Source organism: Myotis nattereri (assembly GCF_964212035.1).
Source record: "Myotis nattereri genome assembly, chromosome: 13".
NCBI classification, from domain to species: Eukaryota; Metazoa; Chordata; class Mammalia; order Chiroptera; family Vespertilionidae; genus Myotis; species Myotis nattereri.
In genome coordinates this window covers 7,265,120-7,283,551 of record NC_138088.1, presented here as the reverse complement: position 1 = coordinate 7,283,551, position 18,432 = coordinate 7,265,120, and the positions used below count along the sequence as shown (strand labels likewise).

The 18,432-nt window shown below is 54.1% G+C and overlaps 1 protein-coding gene across 1 annotated transcript; it reads right to left on the bottom strand.

Annotated features, from left to right (window-relative positions):
- Positions 1–5,171: 5,171 nt before the first annotated feature.
- CXCL12 (C-X-C motif chemokine ligand 12) lies at positions 5,172–13,230 on the bottom strand (the record flags this gene model as incomplete). Its single annotated transcript, XM_081105064.1, has 4 exons — positions 5,172–5,417; positions 7,984–8,070; positions 8,754–8,871; positions 13,170–13,230. 4 exons carry the CDS (start codon positions 13,228–13,230, stop codon positions 5,324–5,326), a joined length of 360 nt encoding a protein of 119 aa, XP_080961190.1. The 3' UTR covers positions 5,172–5,323.
- Between the last annotated feature and the right edge of the window lie 5,202 nt (positions 13,231–18,432).

The window sequence follows — 18,432 nt, the reverse complement described above, 5'->3', positions numbered from 1 at the left end:
TCCCAAAAACTCCAAATGCTAACACTAATTTTCAAGCCGGTTGGCTGCTGCATTTGAGTACATGTCTTTATTAGAACAATTATAAGTGCATATACAGTACATCTTTTCATGGATATGAAAGTAGAAATTGTTTCTCAAAAGGAATTGTTACTTATTAAGAAAGCATACTGCAGACAGGAAGCTGCCTTCTCCTGGACCATTTTCACATTATCTGGGAGATGCAATTTAAACAAAACAAGATACAGTATTTATCACATTGAACACTGAACCCATCCCTGCTCAGGGGCTGAGAGTCCAGCGAGGTTGGGGACTAAGGACTTCCCTGTGGGGTTTGTCAACTCGGCTATGTCAGTGGTCTGCTGAGAGGACATGGGTGGTTCCCAGGGTGGGTTCCCTCAGAAAGGGTCAGAGAAAATGTGTGGAGGGGCGAGGACCCCACAAATCTCATCCAGCGGCAGAAGGGCACTTCCCTGAGAAGGGTGATGCAGCCCCAGTGCGGCAGCCCATGTGGCCACACCAGGCAGTATTCAGAAAAGGAAGGTGCCATCGAACCCCCCTCAGGACTCCCAGGGGCGCAGCAGCCTTTGCTACGCAGGTCCTCTGCTCAGACAGGCAGAGGGCTCCTTCTGAGGCTCCTCGCTGGGCTCTCAGCACCTGGCCAGAGCAGGACAAAGAACAGTACGAACAACACATGGCACAGATTCAGGTTCCAACACACAGCACACAAGTGAGCCCCAGTCCCCAGAGTTCACCCCACGTGATGCAGAGGCTGGCGAGGAAGAGCTGCCCTGGAGGTCATGCTGAGCCCGAGGGAAGGTCAGGTAGAGGCAGTGCTGGGCCTGGAGGAACAGCTGGGTGACCCTGATCACCCGATGCACTTGACTTGAGTTTTGAAAGCAAGAGGGAGAGCCTTTCCTTTGCAAAGGGACTATTTAAACGTGTGTGCTTTAGCCGGAACGTCTCCTTTCAGGAGCAGATTGCAGATACAGAAGTTGTTACACAAATAATTTTCCCTGCAGCTTCTACTCTTACCTATTTCCCCTCCTGTCAGGAGACACAGAAATGACTCTATATTTAACTGCAGTCAAGATTTAGGGCCGTATTTCCTCTGACTTAGGAGTTTAGTGGCTCTGGCTCATGGATTCCAGGGAAGAAGCTTCCACATTTTCCATGAGGTTTTTAAATATCTTGGAAATGTTTTTAAATACCTAGAAAACGAGCCTCCCGCTGAAAATGCAATAATAATTTCATGTATAATTCAGGAGCCCTGTAGTGACAGGTTAATTTTAAAAGAGGGTTTAGAAACCAGTCCTGTCTGCCTTATAACTGATAAAAGCCCCCATGCTTTGTGTTTCCAATAGAAGGTAGCCGCTTGGAGGAGGTGAATACCTGTTTGGTTGATGGAATGGCTTTGTAGCATGAAGAGTCACTTTTAAGAAATACTTATGGAAATGCCTAACACCTGTTCCTGATAATCCAATGATTATTAAATCTACAAACACCTACAATTCAAATTCATTTCCCTGTAACGTACTTCCTGCATGCTGTTTGCAGGGGCCTGTCAATGGATACATCCCTTGTTTTGCCTTCTTTTTTTCCACTTTCTGAATTTTAAAAACTTTACTGGATCTTCAATCAAAGGGGGAAAGTATTAGTGAGACCAAATAAAAAACAAAACAAGCAAAAACCCCTCAGTGCCTCCCTTTTTAAAAAGTGAAATTTTTAAGTTGTTTAATGTAATTCCACAAAATGCCCTCAGCAAAGGGAAACATCTCCAGCAGCAGGGCTCTTTGCCAACTTCCTGCACGTCCGTCTAAAGGGGAGGCCGGGGTGGGCCTCCCGGACGCAATGGTAACAGCAGCAGCAGAAGAGCCCAGGGCCACAGGCAGGTGAGGCATGATGGGCTGCCCGATGGGGAAGAGATGAAGTCAGATTTAACCAGGAAAACAATACCCACGATGAGGTATTTTATGGATTGTGTTTTTAAAACCAAGGTAACAACTCTTTTCTTGTTATTTCTGTTATTCTCAAAGCAATGCTGGCTTGACCCAATAAAGGCACAACTGTCTGTAGCTCTGAGCTATCCCCACCTATGGAAACGTGAGGGGCCGCGTTCTTGGATGTCAGCACTGCTGCACACTGGCTTCCCTGGGGCTCCGTCCATCCACCATGGCTTTGTGCTCAGTGGGGAAAACAAGGCCGCCCCACCCACGTCATGGCAGCCCTAACCAGGGGCCGGGCTCAAGTCCCCCGCGCAGCTCCTCTCCCTCAGCCTCTGCATGTGGGGAACTGACAAGGCAGCACCGAGGACACGGCTTTGAACAAGAAAACAGGATCAGACAACAGACAATATTGCAAAGTAGACACAGATGTGCACAGCGTTTCCAGGACCTGGTAACAGAATACACTTTGGTTTGTTTCTTGAGGCCCAGTTTAAACAAAAGCTTTTGTCTTGAGAGTCCTTCCCGGGTCACGGACAGTCTCAGATGCACATGGTGATGGATGAGAGAGAGGATGATGCGAAGAGCATGATGAGATGGAGAGGAGAGCGCGGATGAGGCCCCGCCCTGGCCTCCCTCCTGCTGCCTGCCTGGAAACCCCTGCCTGGCCCTCTAGAACCTACCTCCTGCCCCCTGTGGCCGCCTTCGCTGGGGTTTGCCTGCAGATGGGTCCTGACCCTCCTGGTGGCTCTGCCCCACAGCCTGGGGTCCCAGTCTGTGCAGCTCAGAGGCATACAACACTCAGGGACCCCTAGTCAGACTGGGGCTCCACGCTACAGATATAATAATGCACAGAAAATAATGGTTTTTGTCTAAGTTCCTATTTGTCACCAGTGACATTGGATAATTAAGCTAAATGAAAAAAAAAATCCAAATATATTTTGCTACATAATCAAACGGTGAAAGTAAGGTAAATTGTGCAAAACCAAGCCCTGGGAGCGCACTGGGCCCTGCCCGGCTGTGCCAGGTGACCACGGGGCCCTTCCTAACACTGGCTTCGCCCAGCCTCCCCCCGAGGCCTCCTGGGCGCTGACCCAGCCTGCGCCTCTCACATCTTGAACCTCCTGTTAACAAGAAGAGAGGGAGACACCATTAAGGCAGGTTCCCGCAGAGGCCCGGCCTCGCATGAGGCGCCCAGCCCACCGCGGAGGCAGCTCCTGACCTCCCTTCCGAGGCCCTGGGGAGGGGAGGGCGGTGAGAGACAGCATGGCCATGGCGAAGCACAGGGTGGCAGGAAGGTGGGAGGGGGAGAGGACAGATGGGCAGAAGCATGATCGTGGCAGATGAATGAGGGCACGGAGCCAGGCTGGTGCAGAGGCCACAGGACAAGACAGGCCTTCGCCACTGCAGACCTCACACACCACTCACCTGGAGCAGACACGGGACACTGCCCAGTGTCAGCCCGGCTCCACACCGAGGCCCGGCTCTTCGGCTCTTCCCCAGCCACCCAGGACCCTTCCACGGGGCCGGGGCTATGCCTGCTTGTCAGACACAGTGAAGCCCAGGGCCAGTGCAGTCGTGTGACGGCGGACGATGCTGGCCTGCAGGTCGTAACCCTGGGCCAGCTCCCTTAGTCCCCGCAGCACCCCCTCCCCAGGACAGGAGGGGCACTGTCCCCCTGAGCACTGGTTTGTCAACGCAGGCTGGCCACAGCTTGACCTGTTGCTGAAGGGCAGCTGCTCCTGTGCTCAGGGAGGACCTGTCACCCTCTCTAGCAGAGGTGGCTGCTCCCACAGTGTAAAGAGCGAAGGACAGCATGAGGCACAGGCCTGCTCTTCTTTCTCGCTGGCGCATGTGCAAATTAGGAACAGCCCAGCCAGGCTCCCCGACCAGGCCTGCTGCTGCTTCTGCAGGAAGGACCGCGGCCCTGGCCACCCAGTGAACATCCGGATGCCTCAGAGGCAGGAGGGTAGTGTGTGACGGAGGGTGTGAGCCCCCACGCGTCCAGGCACAGACCTACCACCCCCGTGCTGGCAGTAGGAGTGAGGCAGGGAGCCTTCGCCAGCTAGAAGGGATGCAAAGACCTCTCTCCAGTGGCAAAGGGAAGCTGTAGTGCTCTGTGCTGTGACCACCAGGGGCACCTTAGAGCACCGGGGGACAGGGCACCTGGACACAGGGGAGTCTGGCACACAGGCGCCTTGCACTCTCTTCTCCTGAAACCCGTCAGCTCTAACCTCCATCCCCTGCATCTTTCTGGATCCATGTGATGAAACTGTGACCGGGGCTGGGGTGTGGGTGTGTTTATGTGTTATGGGAGTGGGAGAAGGGCAGATAGGCAAGGCATCCTTTGTCAAAGCAGTGCTGACATCGGGGCCTTGCTCTCCCCCCTGACCCCCTCCTTCTGGTCCTAGTTAGAGAGACTTGGCAAGAAATCTCAGACATAATTCTGTAGGGAGGGCAGTGAGTGAAGTTCTAGAATTTAAACCTTGTCTCTTTAAGCAGATATTTCCCAGGAGTGAGAACTGAGGCAGCTGTGTCCGTCCTGCAACCTAACCGCAGGGTCACGGAGACTCTTCCAGAGGAGGGGGAGGGGAGCTAGGAGCCCCAGAGCTGCCGGCCCTTCACAGAGGGCCTCCACACCCGTGTAAGGAATCTAAAATAAATTACCCAGCGCACCGAGAAGCACCTCATTCAGACACCCACCTGAGCCTGGAGGGGGAGCCACTCACACAGCTGGCCTGGGGAAGGGGCTGGAGAAGTCCACCCGGGGGCAGAGGTGAGGGCCAGGCAAGGGACAGGGGCAAAGGAGTCCGCTATCACCTCGAATGGAAGGGCCAGGCCAGCTCTGCCCTGAAAAGGCCTGGGTGGGCAGCACCACTGGCAGCAATGAGAGGGCATAGGCACATGCCCCCTGCTGGCCGGGGCCCGTGCTGGGCGAGCAGACTGTGTTGGGTGGTGGCCAGGCAGGCGCATGCTGGTCTCAGACAGGAGCAGCCTGTAGGTGTGCCCCGGAGGGCTCATGGGCCTTCTAAAGGAGGGAGTGAAGGGCAGGTGGGAGGCTCAGAAACCCGGGGGATGATGGAGATCCAGGTCACTCTAGATAGAGTCCCGGCTCTTCTAGAGGGTCCTGAGCAGGGTCTCCACGTCCCGGACCCCAACCTCAGTCTCTGCACAACTACTGTCTTCAGAATTTAGCAGACCAGGAGGGTCTCAGTAAGCACAACAGGCAGGGCCAGCATGGCCACAGCGATGGCAGAGCGCTGCTCCCCTAGAGTCCGAGCGCCCCGGAGGCCGGGGTCTGCTCTGAGGAGGGTAGAGCCAATTTACAAAGCGCTGGGAGGGAAGCACAGCGGGCACTGCGGTCCAGCTCCGGGCGGCAGAAACTAGTGCTTCCTCCTCTGAGCAGCCTTTCTCTTCTTCTGTCGCTTCTTTTTTCCTATCTTTTCTTTTTTCCCCACTTTTTCTTCTCTGCGCCCCCTTAGATAAAATTAGTAGAACCATTAATGACGTTGAAATAAACAGGAGTCTGCCTCACTCTGCACAATAGTAACACTGGCCCCTGGACTGGTGCCATCTGTCCTCAGGCCTGGAGGCCCCTGGGCAAGGCCCTGTCCATCAGCACCTCATTGAAGTAAAGTAGACATTTGCCTTGATTCACAAAATGCGAGGCTTCCCCACACCTGTGAACTGAGCACAGCAATCGCCAATTTGCCAGCGTGACCCTGGCTCCCGCTGTTGCCTGCGGCTTGCAGTGGGGAAAGGAATTCACATCTAAAAGGGTGTGTAGACTAACCAGGGCCAGGCTGGACTGCATCTCTGTCTCCCCCCACCTGCTTTCCCAGGCTTCCTTCCTTCTCAACACAGAGCTGAGCTCTCTGTTTAACGTGAAAAATCTCTGCATTGCACATCAGAGGCTCGAGCCCAGGGTTTAGTAGGCCTGCCAGGAGGAGAGAAGGCAGCAGCATCCCACCTTCTCCTTTCTGGACGCCTGTGGAGACCCCTGGGGATGGCTGAGATTGTTCTGAAGAATGAGGGAGAGAGTTGGTTAGCAGAATTTTATTAGAGCAACTGGCTCGTGACTGTCACATTAAAATGATTCAAGCTGAATGGTATTTAATGATTTATGGGATACGGCCACCTGTTCCTGGGAAAGCTTGATATGAACCATGGGCTGGAAGGATGGGAGTTGTACATGGGAAAATGTGAGAGCTGGATATTATAAGGGTTGAGTCTCTAGAGATTACGTGGGGATGTTAGGAGAACCGAGGAGAAGGAAGGGGAAGAGGAATTAGTGAGTCAAATATTATTCTTCAGAAAACTAGCACCGCTGCTTCCATTGGGTTAAAAACAAAACCAAAACAAAACAAAAAAACAAACGCAAAAACGTGAGTCGCAGATTGCATTTGCTCCTGGGCGAGGCCTGTGTGCTGGCTCTCACACGGGAACCCGCAGGAGGGACCCATGGCACCTGACCCGCGTCGGGAAGGCGGGAAACGTGTAAGAGCGCCATGTCTCACAGCTAACGGGTTTACTTCAGACAATAACTCCCACATACAGTAGGATGCTTGTACCATGAAACAATTGGCATTTTATTGCTGGTGCATATAATGTCACATTCGATACAATCTTAGTACAAGTGAAAAAATACACTGTGCCCAACATTGAAAAGCTTCCATCACATTTCTATGTATTTCTTTACAAACTGCCAGTAGCTTAAGGTAATAGAGAAATGTGTCTACTGACATTCATATGGCTCCACTTCAAACGTATGAATTGTTTGACTATAAATATATTCTGGAATACATTTGTCTTATAAAGAAATGTTTAAAAAAGTGTGCACAAAAATATATATAAAAAAAAATGCCTTGCAAAACGTTACAAACACCACCAGGCCCATCTGTGGATCACATTTAGGGGTGGAAATTTCACCTTGCCAGCATCTCGGATTGAGCTGTTGTGGCTTCAGGAGCAGGAGTTAGTGGTAAGAGGCGCTTTCATTCATTTAATTTGCACCTCAGGTTTCAGAAAACTTAGCATTTGCAGAGCCTCCGGGGCACACACATGCCTCAGAGGCAATCACTGAAACCAGATTCCTCCAAGAACGCTCTCAGGTTGAAACTGCATTTGAGTTTGCAGAGACTTGTCTCTCATGGGAAGGGGGGGCATGGGGTCCCACACCCCGGGAGGCCAGCCCCGCTTTGGGGGAGGCTGGAGCAGATTCTCACAGAGGGCCTGAGCAGGAGGGAGGGCATGGGGAGGAGGGCGCTGCGGGCCGCAGCCCCAGGTCACCCTCCTCCCCGAGCACGGAGGGAAATGCGAGCGAGCGGAAGCGAGGTGAAAGCATGCGCTGGCAGGAGAGAGGCCGGGAATGGCAGGAGAGGGTCTCTGAGCACAGTCCCCAGTGATGGCTGCGGTGCAGAGCCCGGAGGTCCATGCCCTGTGCTTGAAAGAGGGGGTGCTGGCAGCTGTCTAGTACGGCCAGTGTCTGGGGCTGCCCTGGGCCCTCATTCCAGGAGGAGTGCGCCCACCAGGGCCCCCAGTCTCCCTCCATGCCTCCGCTTTTGGAGGAAGGCCACTTTTTTGAGCTCCACGCTTGGCCATCACCTGACTGTGCCCAGGCTCCCCAGGGTAGAAGAGGGAAAATCCAAAGCAAACCAAATACAGATATTAAGTAATCACTGATTTTAAAAGGGATAACGAGAATGATGATGACTGTGATGATCACAGGGGAAGTGACTGGTGGAAAATGCTGTTGGGATAATACAATTTCTCAGAAAAACCCCAGCTGTAAAACAGCCAATGTGCAAGGGTCCGGGTGAATGAATATAAGCTGTGATATCGTACCATAGGCTATAAATGCAGATGTCTACATGCCGGGCAAACCTCCCGCCCGTGCCCAGGCCAAAGCGCTGCCCCAGGCGCACACCTGGCCCTCGCCACGCAGGCCTTCCTCCCCACGCCTTTGCCCTCTCAGGACTTTCACACAGTTTTAGCTTTCCTCCAGTGGCTCTAGTGGAAAGTCCTTTCTGGCGGTTGTGCTTACTTGTTTAAAGCTTTCTCCAGGTATTCCTGAATCCACTTCAGTTTTGGGTCGATGCACACTTGTCTGTTGTTGTTCTTCAGCTTGGCCCTGCAAGGACAGGAGAGGCGGGTGTGCACCTGCGCATCGGCTCACCCGCCGCCCACGTGGGACCCTCCCTGGAGCCAGGTGCTGGCGTGGCAGAGTTCCCATAGGAATCATTGGGGTTGGATTTGAGGGAAACGGAACACAGAGCCTGAGAAGCAAGAGCAAGACACAGGGCACGCAAGGAGCCTGTGGCCAGATGTAGGGGCAAAAAAGTAGGACCTTATCTGCAAGGTTATGGGAGCTTGTGAGGATAACTGGAGAGTATCCGCAGATTTTTGTTTTGGTGAATCATCTTGACGGTACAAGGAAGACAGAAATACACGTAAGCCCAGGGACAGAGTGGATGGAAGATCAAATCTGGGTACCACTATGGGCTAATTCTGTGTCTGCCAGACCTGAACTCAAGCCCAAACTTTGGGAAGGCCAGTGTTTCTCTAGTCCAGAGGCACGGCCACTTCCTGTGCCAGAGGGAAGACGCTTAGAAAGAAGAGGCAAGGGCCACTGTGGGCACAGAAGGAAACTCCTGCGCTCTAAGTCCTTGTGGTAATAACAGCTGCCTCTAATTATGCCAAGTTCAAGGCCAGACACTTGGCATGTGTCATTTCTCTAGCTTCACCGAGTCCGCCAGTTAGGTGTCACTGTGCCCAATAGATGCAACATTCCGGGAGGATGATGGCCAGACTTACACGATCTGAAGGGCACAGTTTGGAGTGTTGAGGATTTTGAGATGCTTGACGTTGGCTCTTGCAACATGGCTCTCGAAGAATCGGCAAGGGCATCTGTAGCTCAGGCTGACCGGCTTCCCTATAAGAGGCAATAAGAACAAGGCAGCTCGTTATTATCCCGCCAGGCCTCAGAGACGCACACGTATCTGGGTGTGCAGCTGGGAAAGGATGGTAGAACGACGGTAGGATGGAGAGCGATGGGTGAGCCACTGGTGCATCCTGGCAAAGACCTCCTCCTTGGGGGGCTCGGACTCAACTTCGCCAGGGCCAGAGGCCAAGAGGACCTGTGGAGAGATGGACCCTAGGAGGAGGGAGGGTGGGAAAACGACAATAAGCAGTCCCTGCTCAGATTTCTTAAGATAAAGGATGTTAATCACAGGACAGAACTATTTCAGTCAGAGGCACCGAGGTTCCCAGCTATTCTGTGCGAAAGAAACTCTCCAGAGCCACCTGGGGAAGTCTTCCCTGCTCAGACCCAGGTCCGTGAGCTATCGCTCCTCCCTCCTCTGCAACAGGCCTCATCCCAGGAGCATCACCCACTTCCTGGGATTACTGCCCTCCAGGACCCCCCGCCCCCTGCAGTCTTCTCGCCTCATTTACCTTAAGCCCAGGCAACAACAAAGGAATCCTGGCTGGCTTCCTACCTGGGAGTCCCCAGAGGATAGGACAAGGGCCTACTTCTTTCCAGCCCTTCCCAGAGGCATGGAGACTATCAGGGTGGAGTCAAATATGGCTTTCATTGCAGGGACCCTACGGCCTCCTGGGTTGTATTACATCTTTGTTTGCACATTCACCAATTTCCAAAATGCCATAATTGCCTCTCATTAGTGTAAATTAGCAAAGGGCTCCTGCCGAAACCACCCTTACCCTTTAAGTCTAGAATTGCAAGCCAGGGGAGGCTGGGATTTGTGAGGGTTTTTCCTGCAGATTTTATCCAAGCCCTACTTAATAACCCAAATTATTTGAGTTTGTGGATCCTTTCATCAGGGATTAAATATATGTCTGAGAATATTTAGTCCAGAGACTTTTTTTTTTTTAAGTGTCTTGTTTACAGGGCTCCCAGAGGTCTCCTGTTGGTTCTGAGGCTGTGCACTTTGGGGTAAGAGAGCTGGGGAAGCCGCACGAAAGCTTGCAAAGTAGGGACAGCTTAGATTTTTTTTTTTTTCTAAAGGCTGCATTCAGTTGAGAAACGGCATGGGGTGGCCAATTTAGCCACCAAGTCCTGGAAGAGCAGACCCCCTCCCCTAAACCAAACTCAATGTCCTGAGAAACAGAAGGAATAAAGCCTGGTTCAGAGCGCTCAGTGGACTCACGGTGCAGGAGAGCACGGAGCAGCCTTCACAGGGACCCAGATCAAACCCAGAAAGTCCCTGACGGGGCCTGGCTCTCAGCAACCGCACAGACACCGCCCTTCTGTCCTGCCTGGTAACCGGACCACCTGGAAAGCAAGCCCAGAACCGGGCTAGGCAGTTGGGCTAAAGCAGGAGCCAGGTCGCCCTCTGAGTAGCCCGCCTCCAGGTTCCCTAGAATTCTCATGGGTCCTGCTGAGCTGAGCAGGGCCTGGGGCCGAGGTGAGCCAGGATAGGGCTCAATCCTGGAGCAACAGGGAGCTGGAAGGCGCATGGTATGAGCACTGCGGGGGGAGGGGGTGGGGACTGCTGCTCTCCAGTGTCCAAGGAGGCGTCTTGGCTCCACGCAGGGCAGGCCAGGCCTAGTCTGAACTCAGAACACAGGCTTTCTCATTTGCTCCTCTCCTTCCCTTAATCCTCTGGGAACATCCATTCCTTCAGAGCAATTCTTATTTCTGCTCCCAGGAACCAGCTGCCTGTCTATCAAGTGGGGATTTTCAATAGTTTAATATTATTATTATTGATTTTAGAGAGAAGGCAGAGAGAGGGAGATAGAGAGAGAAACATGGATTTGTCGTTCCACTTATTCATGCATTCATTGGTTGATTCTTATATGTGCCCGACCTGGGATTGAACCTGTAACCTTGGCATATCAGGACAAGGTTCTAACCGGCTGAGCTATCTGGCCAGGGCCTCAATAGTTTTTTCAAGTGACAGAGTCCAAGTGCACTTATGGAGAAAACTCAGGGCTGCGTCCACTGTGTCCTTTCCTACAGCTTCCTGTCACTATTCCTGACTTCCCCAACTGTTTTGGGTGTGACATCACATACAAGAAAGACACCTGACTAGCCCAGCTGTTACTGAGGGTTGAGACCTTCGCTTTATTTCAGAGCGGTTAGCAGAGCAACTTCCACTTTAATGAAAAGACAGACCCTGGCCAGACTCTCCAACCGAGCCTGGGAATGGGGCCCACCCTCGGTTTAAGCCCTGGAAGCTGGGACACCCAGAACACCAGCTTCTTGGCTGAGGTCAGCCAGGGAGGAAGGGCAGGATCCCAAGCCTGAGCCTGCACAAGGGTATCTCCCGGAGCAGCTGTGGAACTCAGCATCGGGACACGGGCCCCAGGAGTTAAAAAAAAAAAAAATGCATCCTGGCCTGGGCATGCAAGGAGAAGCAGGCCAGCTTGGAGTCCAGCACTCTGGACTGGACACTTGGCTGCCATGAGGGGCAAGCGACCCCCCAGATCAGCGATGCCCAGGATTCAATGACCTGAGTCCTTGCATTCCAGTCCTTTCTGCAGCTAGGGCAGCAGCATTTATCTGGAGAGAGGGGTGTGTGGTGGCGCCTCCACTCTCACAAGACCATTCAATTGTTAATTCCCAAACCAGAATGCCTCCCTGACCTGGGGAGTCAATGTGGAGATCCCAGCCTAGGATACTGTTTCATCAGGAGAAACTTTTTAACTTGCCTTTGATCTGGTCCCTCTGCAGCTCTGACCAGCAACTCCCTACACTGTTAGAGAGCACTTTCCAGGGGTCAGCCAAGAACCCATTAGCCCAGGCCCCCTGCCTGGTCCAGTTGCATGCTGCTTGCTCTCCTTACCCAGGCGGCTCACCCACCACGGCCTGCCACGAGGCAGCAGGAGTCTTCCCCCCAACCCAGCCTAGTGCTCCAGGCCGGCGTCCTGCACAGACCCTAGGGGCACCAAGAGCACTCAGCAGCGGTTCTCAACCTGTGGGTCGCGACTCCTTTGGCGGTAGAACGATCCTTTCACAGGGGTCGCCTGAGACCATCCTGCATATCAGATATTTACATTACGATTCATAACAGTAGCAACATGGCAGTTATGAAGTAGCAACGAAAATAATTTTATGGTTGGGTCACAACATGAGGAACTGTATTTAGAGGGCCAGAAGGTTGAGAACCACTGACTCGGAGTGTCCTTCGTTCCTTTGCAGAGTCTGTTGTAAACTTCGCAGCCAAGAACAGAACAGGCAGCAAGGCCTTACTAACATGGTTTTGTTTTTGTTTTTTTGCAAGTTTATTTTGGTTTGCAGCAGCGGCGGTGTCCTGTGACAGGACAGCGCGATGCTCTCACGCTTCAAAAGGAAAAAAGCTCTCTCGCTCTCCCGGTGAAACTGGACACCACCTCGCACAATGGCCTAAGGCCTTGGCGATTGAACCTTGTGGAAGAGCTCATTCTGAGGTGGCCACTGCCCTGGCGGCACAAAGGCGCATTTCTGCAGGTGTGTTTTGGGCACATGGGCAAATGCGACTGTGATGACCCCAGCGCCTCTCTAGAGGGACCCTGTGAAGAGACAAGGAGGCCATGGCTGGGTGCATGCCCAGGTTTGGCGCGTCGCTTCGGACCTCGGAGCTGTGTAGAAGCGCGGCCAGGTGGGTGGCGCAGACCCGACAGCTGCTCGCATACCGGGCGCTGCAGAGTGAGCGCCGGCCGCTCGCGGAGGGACCGCCAAGCTGCTGCGCCGGATCGCACAGCCTCCACAAGCGCTTTGTCAGGCTTGCAAAGAGCTCTTCCCTACACCAACCACCCGCCGATGGATCGCACCTCCAGCCCTTGAGCCCACCGCCTCTGGAAAGCTAGCCGGGCGCGGGAAGGCTCTAGCTCCGGGGTGGATGGGCAAGGGCCGGGTACCCCCGCCCCCCTCGGCTTCCAACTCGGTTCCACTCCCCCAGCCCTCTCCGGCGCCCACTCAGAAACTCGCCCTCGGCGCGCTCACCCAGTTATCTGTCCTGCAGGACCTCGCTCTGCGCTCCCGCAACCCGAGCCCGGCTGCAAAGTGCAAAGCCGCAGCGTCCCGGCGCTAGGCTGCGCGCGGGACTCGACGCCGCACCCGGAGGGAGCGCGCCCTGCGAAACCGGCAGCGTCTTTCCCTGCAGAGCAGTTTGCATCGGGTTCGCTCCGGGCGGCGCGGACGAAGAGGAGTCGCGGCCCCGCGCGGATCCGGCGCCCTGAGCCGAGCCTGGAGCCAGGTGCCGGCCCGGCCCCCGCCGCAAGCACACTCACCGTCGCTGAGGCAGAGCGCAGCCAGCACCAGGGCCAGCACGGCAACGATCTTGGCATCCATGGCACGGGCTGGCGGCTGTGGGAGGACCAAAGCCAGACGCTGAGCTGAAGCGGCTGCGGAGAGTGAAAGTGTGGCAGCCAGGGAGGCGCGCCCGGCGCTTTAGAGGCTGGAGGGGGCGGGCGGGACGGGGCGGGGCGGGACGCGCGGCGAGGGGCGGGCCCGGAGCCAAAGCTGCGACCGCCGGGGGCTCTGACCAGCGTCCGGTCCTCAGAGCCGCTCCAACTGTCCCTTCCCTGCCACCTCTCCTCCGCTCCAGGGGCGCTCCGGGGCTGCGGTGCGCCCAGGCCGCTGGCCTCCGCGGGCGCCTGTGGGCCCTGCTCTGTAAGCCTGACTTGCCGTGAGGAACCGGCCACGCAGTGAGGCTGGCCTGAGGGCTCGTTATTGTTCCCGCGCTCAGTGCTCAGATGGAGACTTTGAGTGCAAAGGCGAGATCTGAATGAGAAGCAAAGAAAAACAGGGAGGAGCGGAGGGCGGAGGGCCGGCTGGGAAGGCTGCCTCGGATGCAGCAGCTAAGAGTGTATTATGTTTGGAGTGCAGGGCCTCGAGGTGACCTCCTGCCCAGGCCACTGCGGGGCCCCAAAAGCTCGGCCTAAGTGGGCACGAGACCGTCTTTGCAGACAGAGCAACTCCCTCTCGTCCCAAGCCCACGCTACTGCTTACTAGCCCCGCCTCGGTTTCCCCAACTGTAAAACTGGGCTCTAGGTAGGATGTGCCACCAAAAGGACGGAAAGCAGATCGCCCGTGGCTCTTACAAAGCTCAGCCCCTTGCGCCTTGGTCTTCTCAACTGAGAAATGGGCTACTCACAGTTTCTGGGGCTGAGACTGGGGAAATGGACGGAGAAGTCCTCCGTACTCAATGCATGGAGGCCAGGAATAACTGTAAACCTCAGTGCGTTCTCCCCCTCTCCAGGGAATGTCCGGCAGGACCCAGAGTGCGAAGAGGAGAACTCCTCTCCTTTCCCCTCTGCCCTCCCCTGACACGCTGCTGGCATTGCCCTTTCTGGTGGGAGAACAGCAGGGAGGCGCCCCTGGCAGGCCGCCGGCCCCTGTGGGCACTGAGAGAGCTGTGGTGGCGCGGGAAGGGGTGCAGCGGGCACCACTGGAGGGCTGGGGTGGGGAGAGCGCTGTTTGGGGCCTTCCTGGTGCCACAGGCGGCTCCAGCCATGTCTCCTGTCCTTTCCCGCATAACCAGATAGTGGAGTGGATTCTGTCCCCACGTCCATCAAGGGAGCACGCAGTGGGGCAGGGCTCTGTCCCGAGGAGTCCAGCAACCTGGACCACCGAGGAAGTGGGTGTGCCCACGGGCCGGGACTCTTCTCCAGCGCAGTGCCATCCGAGAGGGTAGTGGGGGGGGGGGGGGGTAGCAAGAACCTACAAGAGCTTCAGGACTCTAGTCCTGGGGATGGGTGTCTTTTGTCTTTTTCTCCAAAACTACTTTCCTGCCCAATTAGATGCGCTGTGAACTTGCACTCATTCTCCATTCACTCCGGGCACTGGGCCTGGAGCCTGGAACCCCCCTGCCTTGGTTCCTGCCTGTGAAGAACTGACAATCCAGTGGAGAAGACGCCCTGGGGCCGGCCTCCATCTCTTTGAGGCAGAGCTGGGGCAGGTCACCTCCCGGCCTGGCCTGCTGCCCACAGCACTGAGCGCAGCAGCTGGCTGGGCTCGGGCGCCCTCTGGTGGTGAATCTCCCCCGTCCTCCCCTCGGTCCCTCCCCCTGCCTCCCGTCTGGGGGAAGGGGGCGGGGGTCCTAGAGGCTCAAGCTAAGGCGCTTCCCCACGTCCCTGTGTTGCTGGGTAAACTAGGCGGGCCAGGATTTAGGGGCGCACCTGGCGTCCGAAACCCGGCGTGCGCTGCGGGCGGCCTCGCCTGCCAGTCTGACCAAAGCAGAAGTCAAAGCCTCAGGCTTGCTTCCTTCTTGCCCCCAAATCAGTGCGGGAGAGGCTGCGTGGCTGGGGCAGAGGGGAGCCAGGGCCTCCTGGCTGGCGGTGCCCTGAAACTCCAGGACCTACACTCCGGAGCCCACCACCTCCACTGTTCATTTGCTGAAACACTTACTGAGCACCTACTAGTGCCGGACACATGTCTTTAATACCGAAATACTTTAGTAAGGACAGCACGAAACCCCTGTCATCATGGAGTTTACATGGGGGCGGGGGGGGGGGGCACTACACCTAACTAATTAAGCACAGAGTTTATAGAAGGTCGAAGGTCATTAAATGCTATGGAAACAAGGAGTTGAGGAAAGGGGACGGATCTTAAATAGGAAAAGCCAAGGATCTGTGTTTTAGATAAAAATCCCCACAATTGTTCAGTTGGCAAGCTATTTAAATTTCAAACTGTGCAGGCCAACGCTCTGGGGCCAGGGGCCAGCGGACTGTGCCTTTTTAACCTGGGCTCAGCCTCGGGGGCACCCCCAAATGCAGGGCAGCAGTGCCCACCGCCCTTTCTCCTGCCCTTTGCTTGTGCCACCCACCATCTCTGCTTGAAAGACTTCAATTCACCTTTTTCTCTTTCTCTGCCAGGAGCTCTGTCCCCACCAAGACTGGAGCAATGCTCCCTTCCCTGTGAGATCCCCCACATCTCCCCACTCAGCGTTCATGATTGCTGCCCCTCAGGACACCTGTCCTGTGGCCTTGGGGAAGGGAGGGAGGCAACAGTCTGCCAGTTGAGGTAAAAGGCAAGTGCTTGGCCTGAGTGTGTGTGATGATCTCTAAACCCCAGGTACCTGCACGGCCCTCGGCCTGGGCTGTTCCATCCTTGAGGGTTCGTGGGTGGGGTGGGCTTTTGAGGAAGAAGCAGGGCAAAGTTGAGGGTTTGCACCAAGTCACTGTTTTCCAACAAGATGACTTTAGGTAGTACTTGGAAAACATTATTTTAAAAAATATGGATTTATGTATTTATTTATTTTTGTTTGTTTCTATCTATTTTAAAAGTAATAAGAAAAATATGACTGGCACATTAAAGCAGACACTTAGGATTGATTTCATTCTTTAAAAATATCTGATTAAGCTTTTAAAAAGTAACTAGATTGGAACTGACAGCAAGAAATCATGTAGGCGGTTGGGGATATATAAACAATTAGTGATACAAAAAGACCTGAAGTTTGAAAATGATGCATAAAGAACATTTTTTGTATTAGTTAACACTTTCTACCCCCCTTTTATTTTTTTCACTTTTATACTTTTTATTTTAATTTTTAAATCCTCAACAGAGGATATGTTTTCATTGATTTTTAGAGAGGGTGGGAGGGAAGGAGAGACAGGTTGAGAGAGAGAGAAAATGGTTTCTTCCCTCTGGTAGGTGCCCCAACCTGATATCGAACCCGAAACCTAAGTATGTGCCCATAATTGGAATCTAACCCACAACCTTTGGGTGCATGGGCCGATGCTCCAACCCAGTGAGCCCCTGGCCAGGGCCTTCCCCCTTTTTACACAAACCACTTGGGCCCAGAGTAGTAAAATGAAATCCTGTGAGGGAGGTATGGCATCTTCCTCACTCCTGTCTTCCCGGTAAGACGAGAGAAACCTCACTAAGGAGAGCTCAGGTCCTAGGAAGAGTGTGAGGACTCATGAGATCTCACCCCCGGCCCTGGGTACCCTGGCACTTCCACCCCAACTGTGAGTCCTTCTCCCAGTTCCGAGTGTGGCCAGGAGGGGCACAGCAGGAGACAGCTACATCCTACCCACCCACCTCTGCTCTCCGACCTTTAACATCTCCCATTGGAATTCGTGAGTAGGTAGAGGTCCTACCTGGAAACCAGGAGGCCCCAGGACAAAGGGGACAAATCCTCGGAACCTTAATGCTGACGTCTGTGGAAAGGGTATACTAGCTCTCAGAGTTGATACTGGGACATACTAAGTGTGAAACCCCTTGGCACAGAGAAGGACCGCGGGAAGATATTGAAATAGTACTGTAGCTTGCCTTCTCTGAATTTGTCACATTTGCTTCTTTGCCTAATATCTCAGCTTTGACGTCAAGGTGCCCCAGGCTCAGGGTGGCGGAAGACCCTGGCCAACAGGGAAGAGCTTCCTGGGGCAATAGCTCCATTCTTTGGGACCAGCATCTTTGGATTCTAGAACATCAGCAAGGCCTTGGGAGCTTGTGCAGGGACGTACTTCACTTCCATGACAGAGGTCTAGGGTGCTTCTTGGAGTCCTATTTCTGGGCCAGGGCTCAGCAGCTGTCGGCTGGCTATGCAATCCCCAGTGGACCTCTGGAGCAAGTTCTGCGAGCCCCAGGCCATCACTGAGGGAAGGACCCAGGGAGGCGGAGCTGGGGATTCTGCATGCAGGGCTCTGTGCTGGTCCTTGCTCCCTGGGAGCACAGCCCTCCTCGCTGAACGGGTACATCCTGCAAGCCCTATCTTCTGTCTAAGGTGGCTGTGCCCAAAGGCCTTGCCTTGACTGACATTCTGAAAGCAGGGGTGGTGTTTTCTGGGACATTCTTCAAAAGTATGGACTACCAGGGCTAATGTTCTAGGGCAAATGAGACCCAAGGGCCCTGAGGGTTCAGGGCCTTGACTCCAGCCTCCACACTAGCTTTCACACTCTGCCTCAACTCTGCCTGCACCCCATCACAAAAACAGTGAGTCAGGTCCAGATTTTCTCTGTGGTTCTTAACCCCACCCCTCTCTCCTGCTATCTATCCCTGCCTCTGGGGCAGACTGATGTCAGCATCTGAGGCTCCATGGAAGGTTCTAGAATTGAAGCAAGCATCAGCCCCTACAATAAACCCAGGTAATAGGAACTGTGAGTCCTGGGAGGATATGCAACATTTACACAGGTGTAACTCGGACTTACTAGTATACACTTTCCACCTCCTTTATCCCCACATCTACCTAGAGGTGGATTTAACATTAGCCCCGCTCCTTAGATTTGGGAGCTAGTCACACAGCTACCCTTCAACAGAGTCAGAGTGCCATTAGCACAGCCTGGCTCCAGAGTGAGATGCCTCCTGGTGAAGGACAGAGGGTGGGTTTGTCATGTAAGACACAGTATGCCCAATTAAATGCCATTTTCAGATAAATGACCCTTTTTTACTTTTTAGTGTAAATGTGTTCCAAATATTGCACAGGGCATACTTATACTAAAAGGAATCATTCTTTGCTCATCTGAAATTCAGGTTTATCCAGGTGTCCAGGAGTTTTACTTGCTGAGTCTGGCAACCCTTCTCCAAAGTCTTCGCTCTCCCCAACACAAT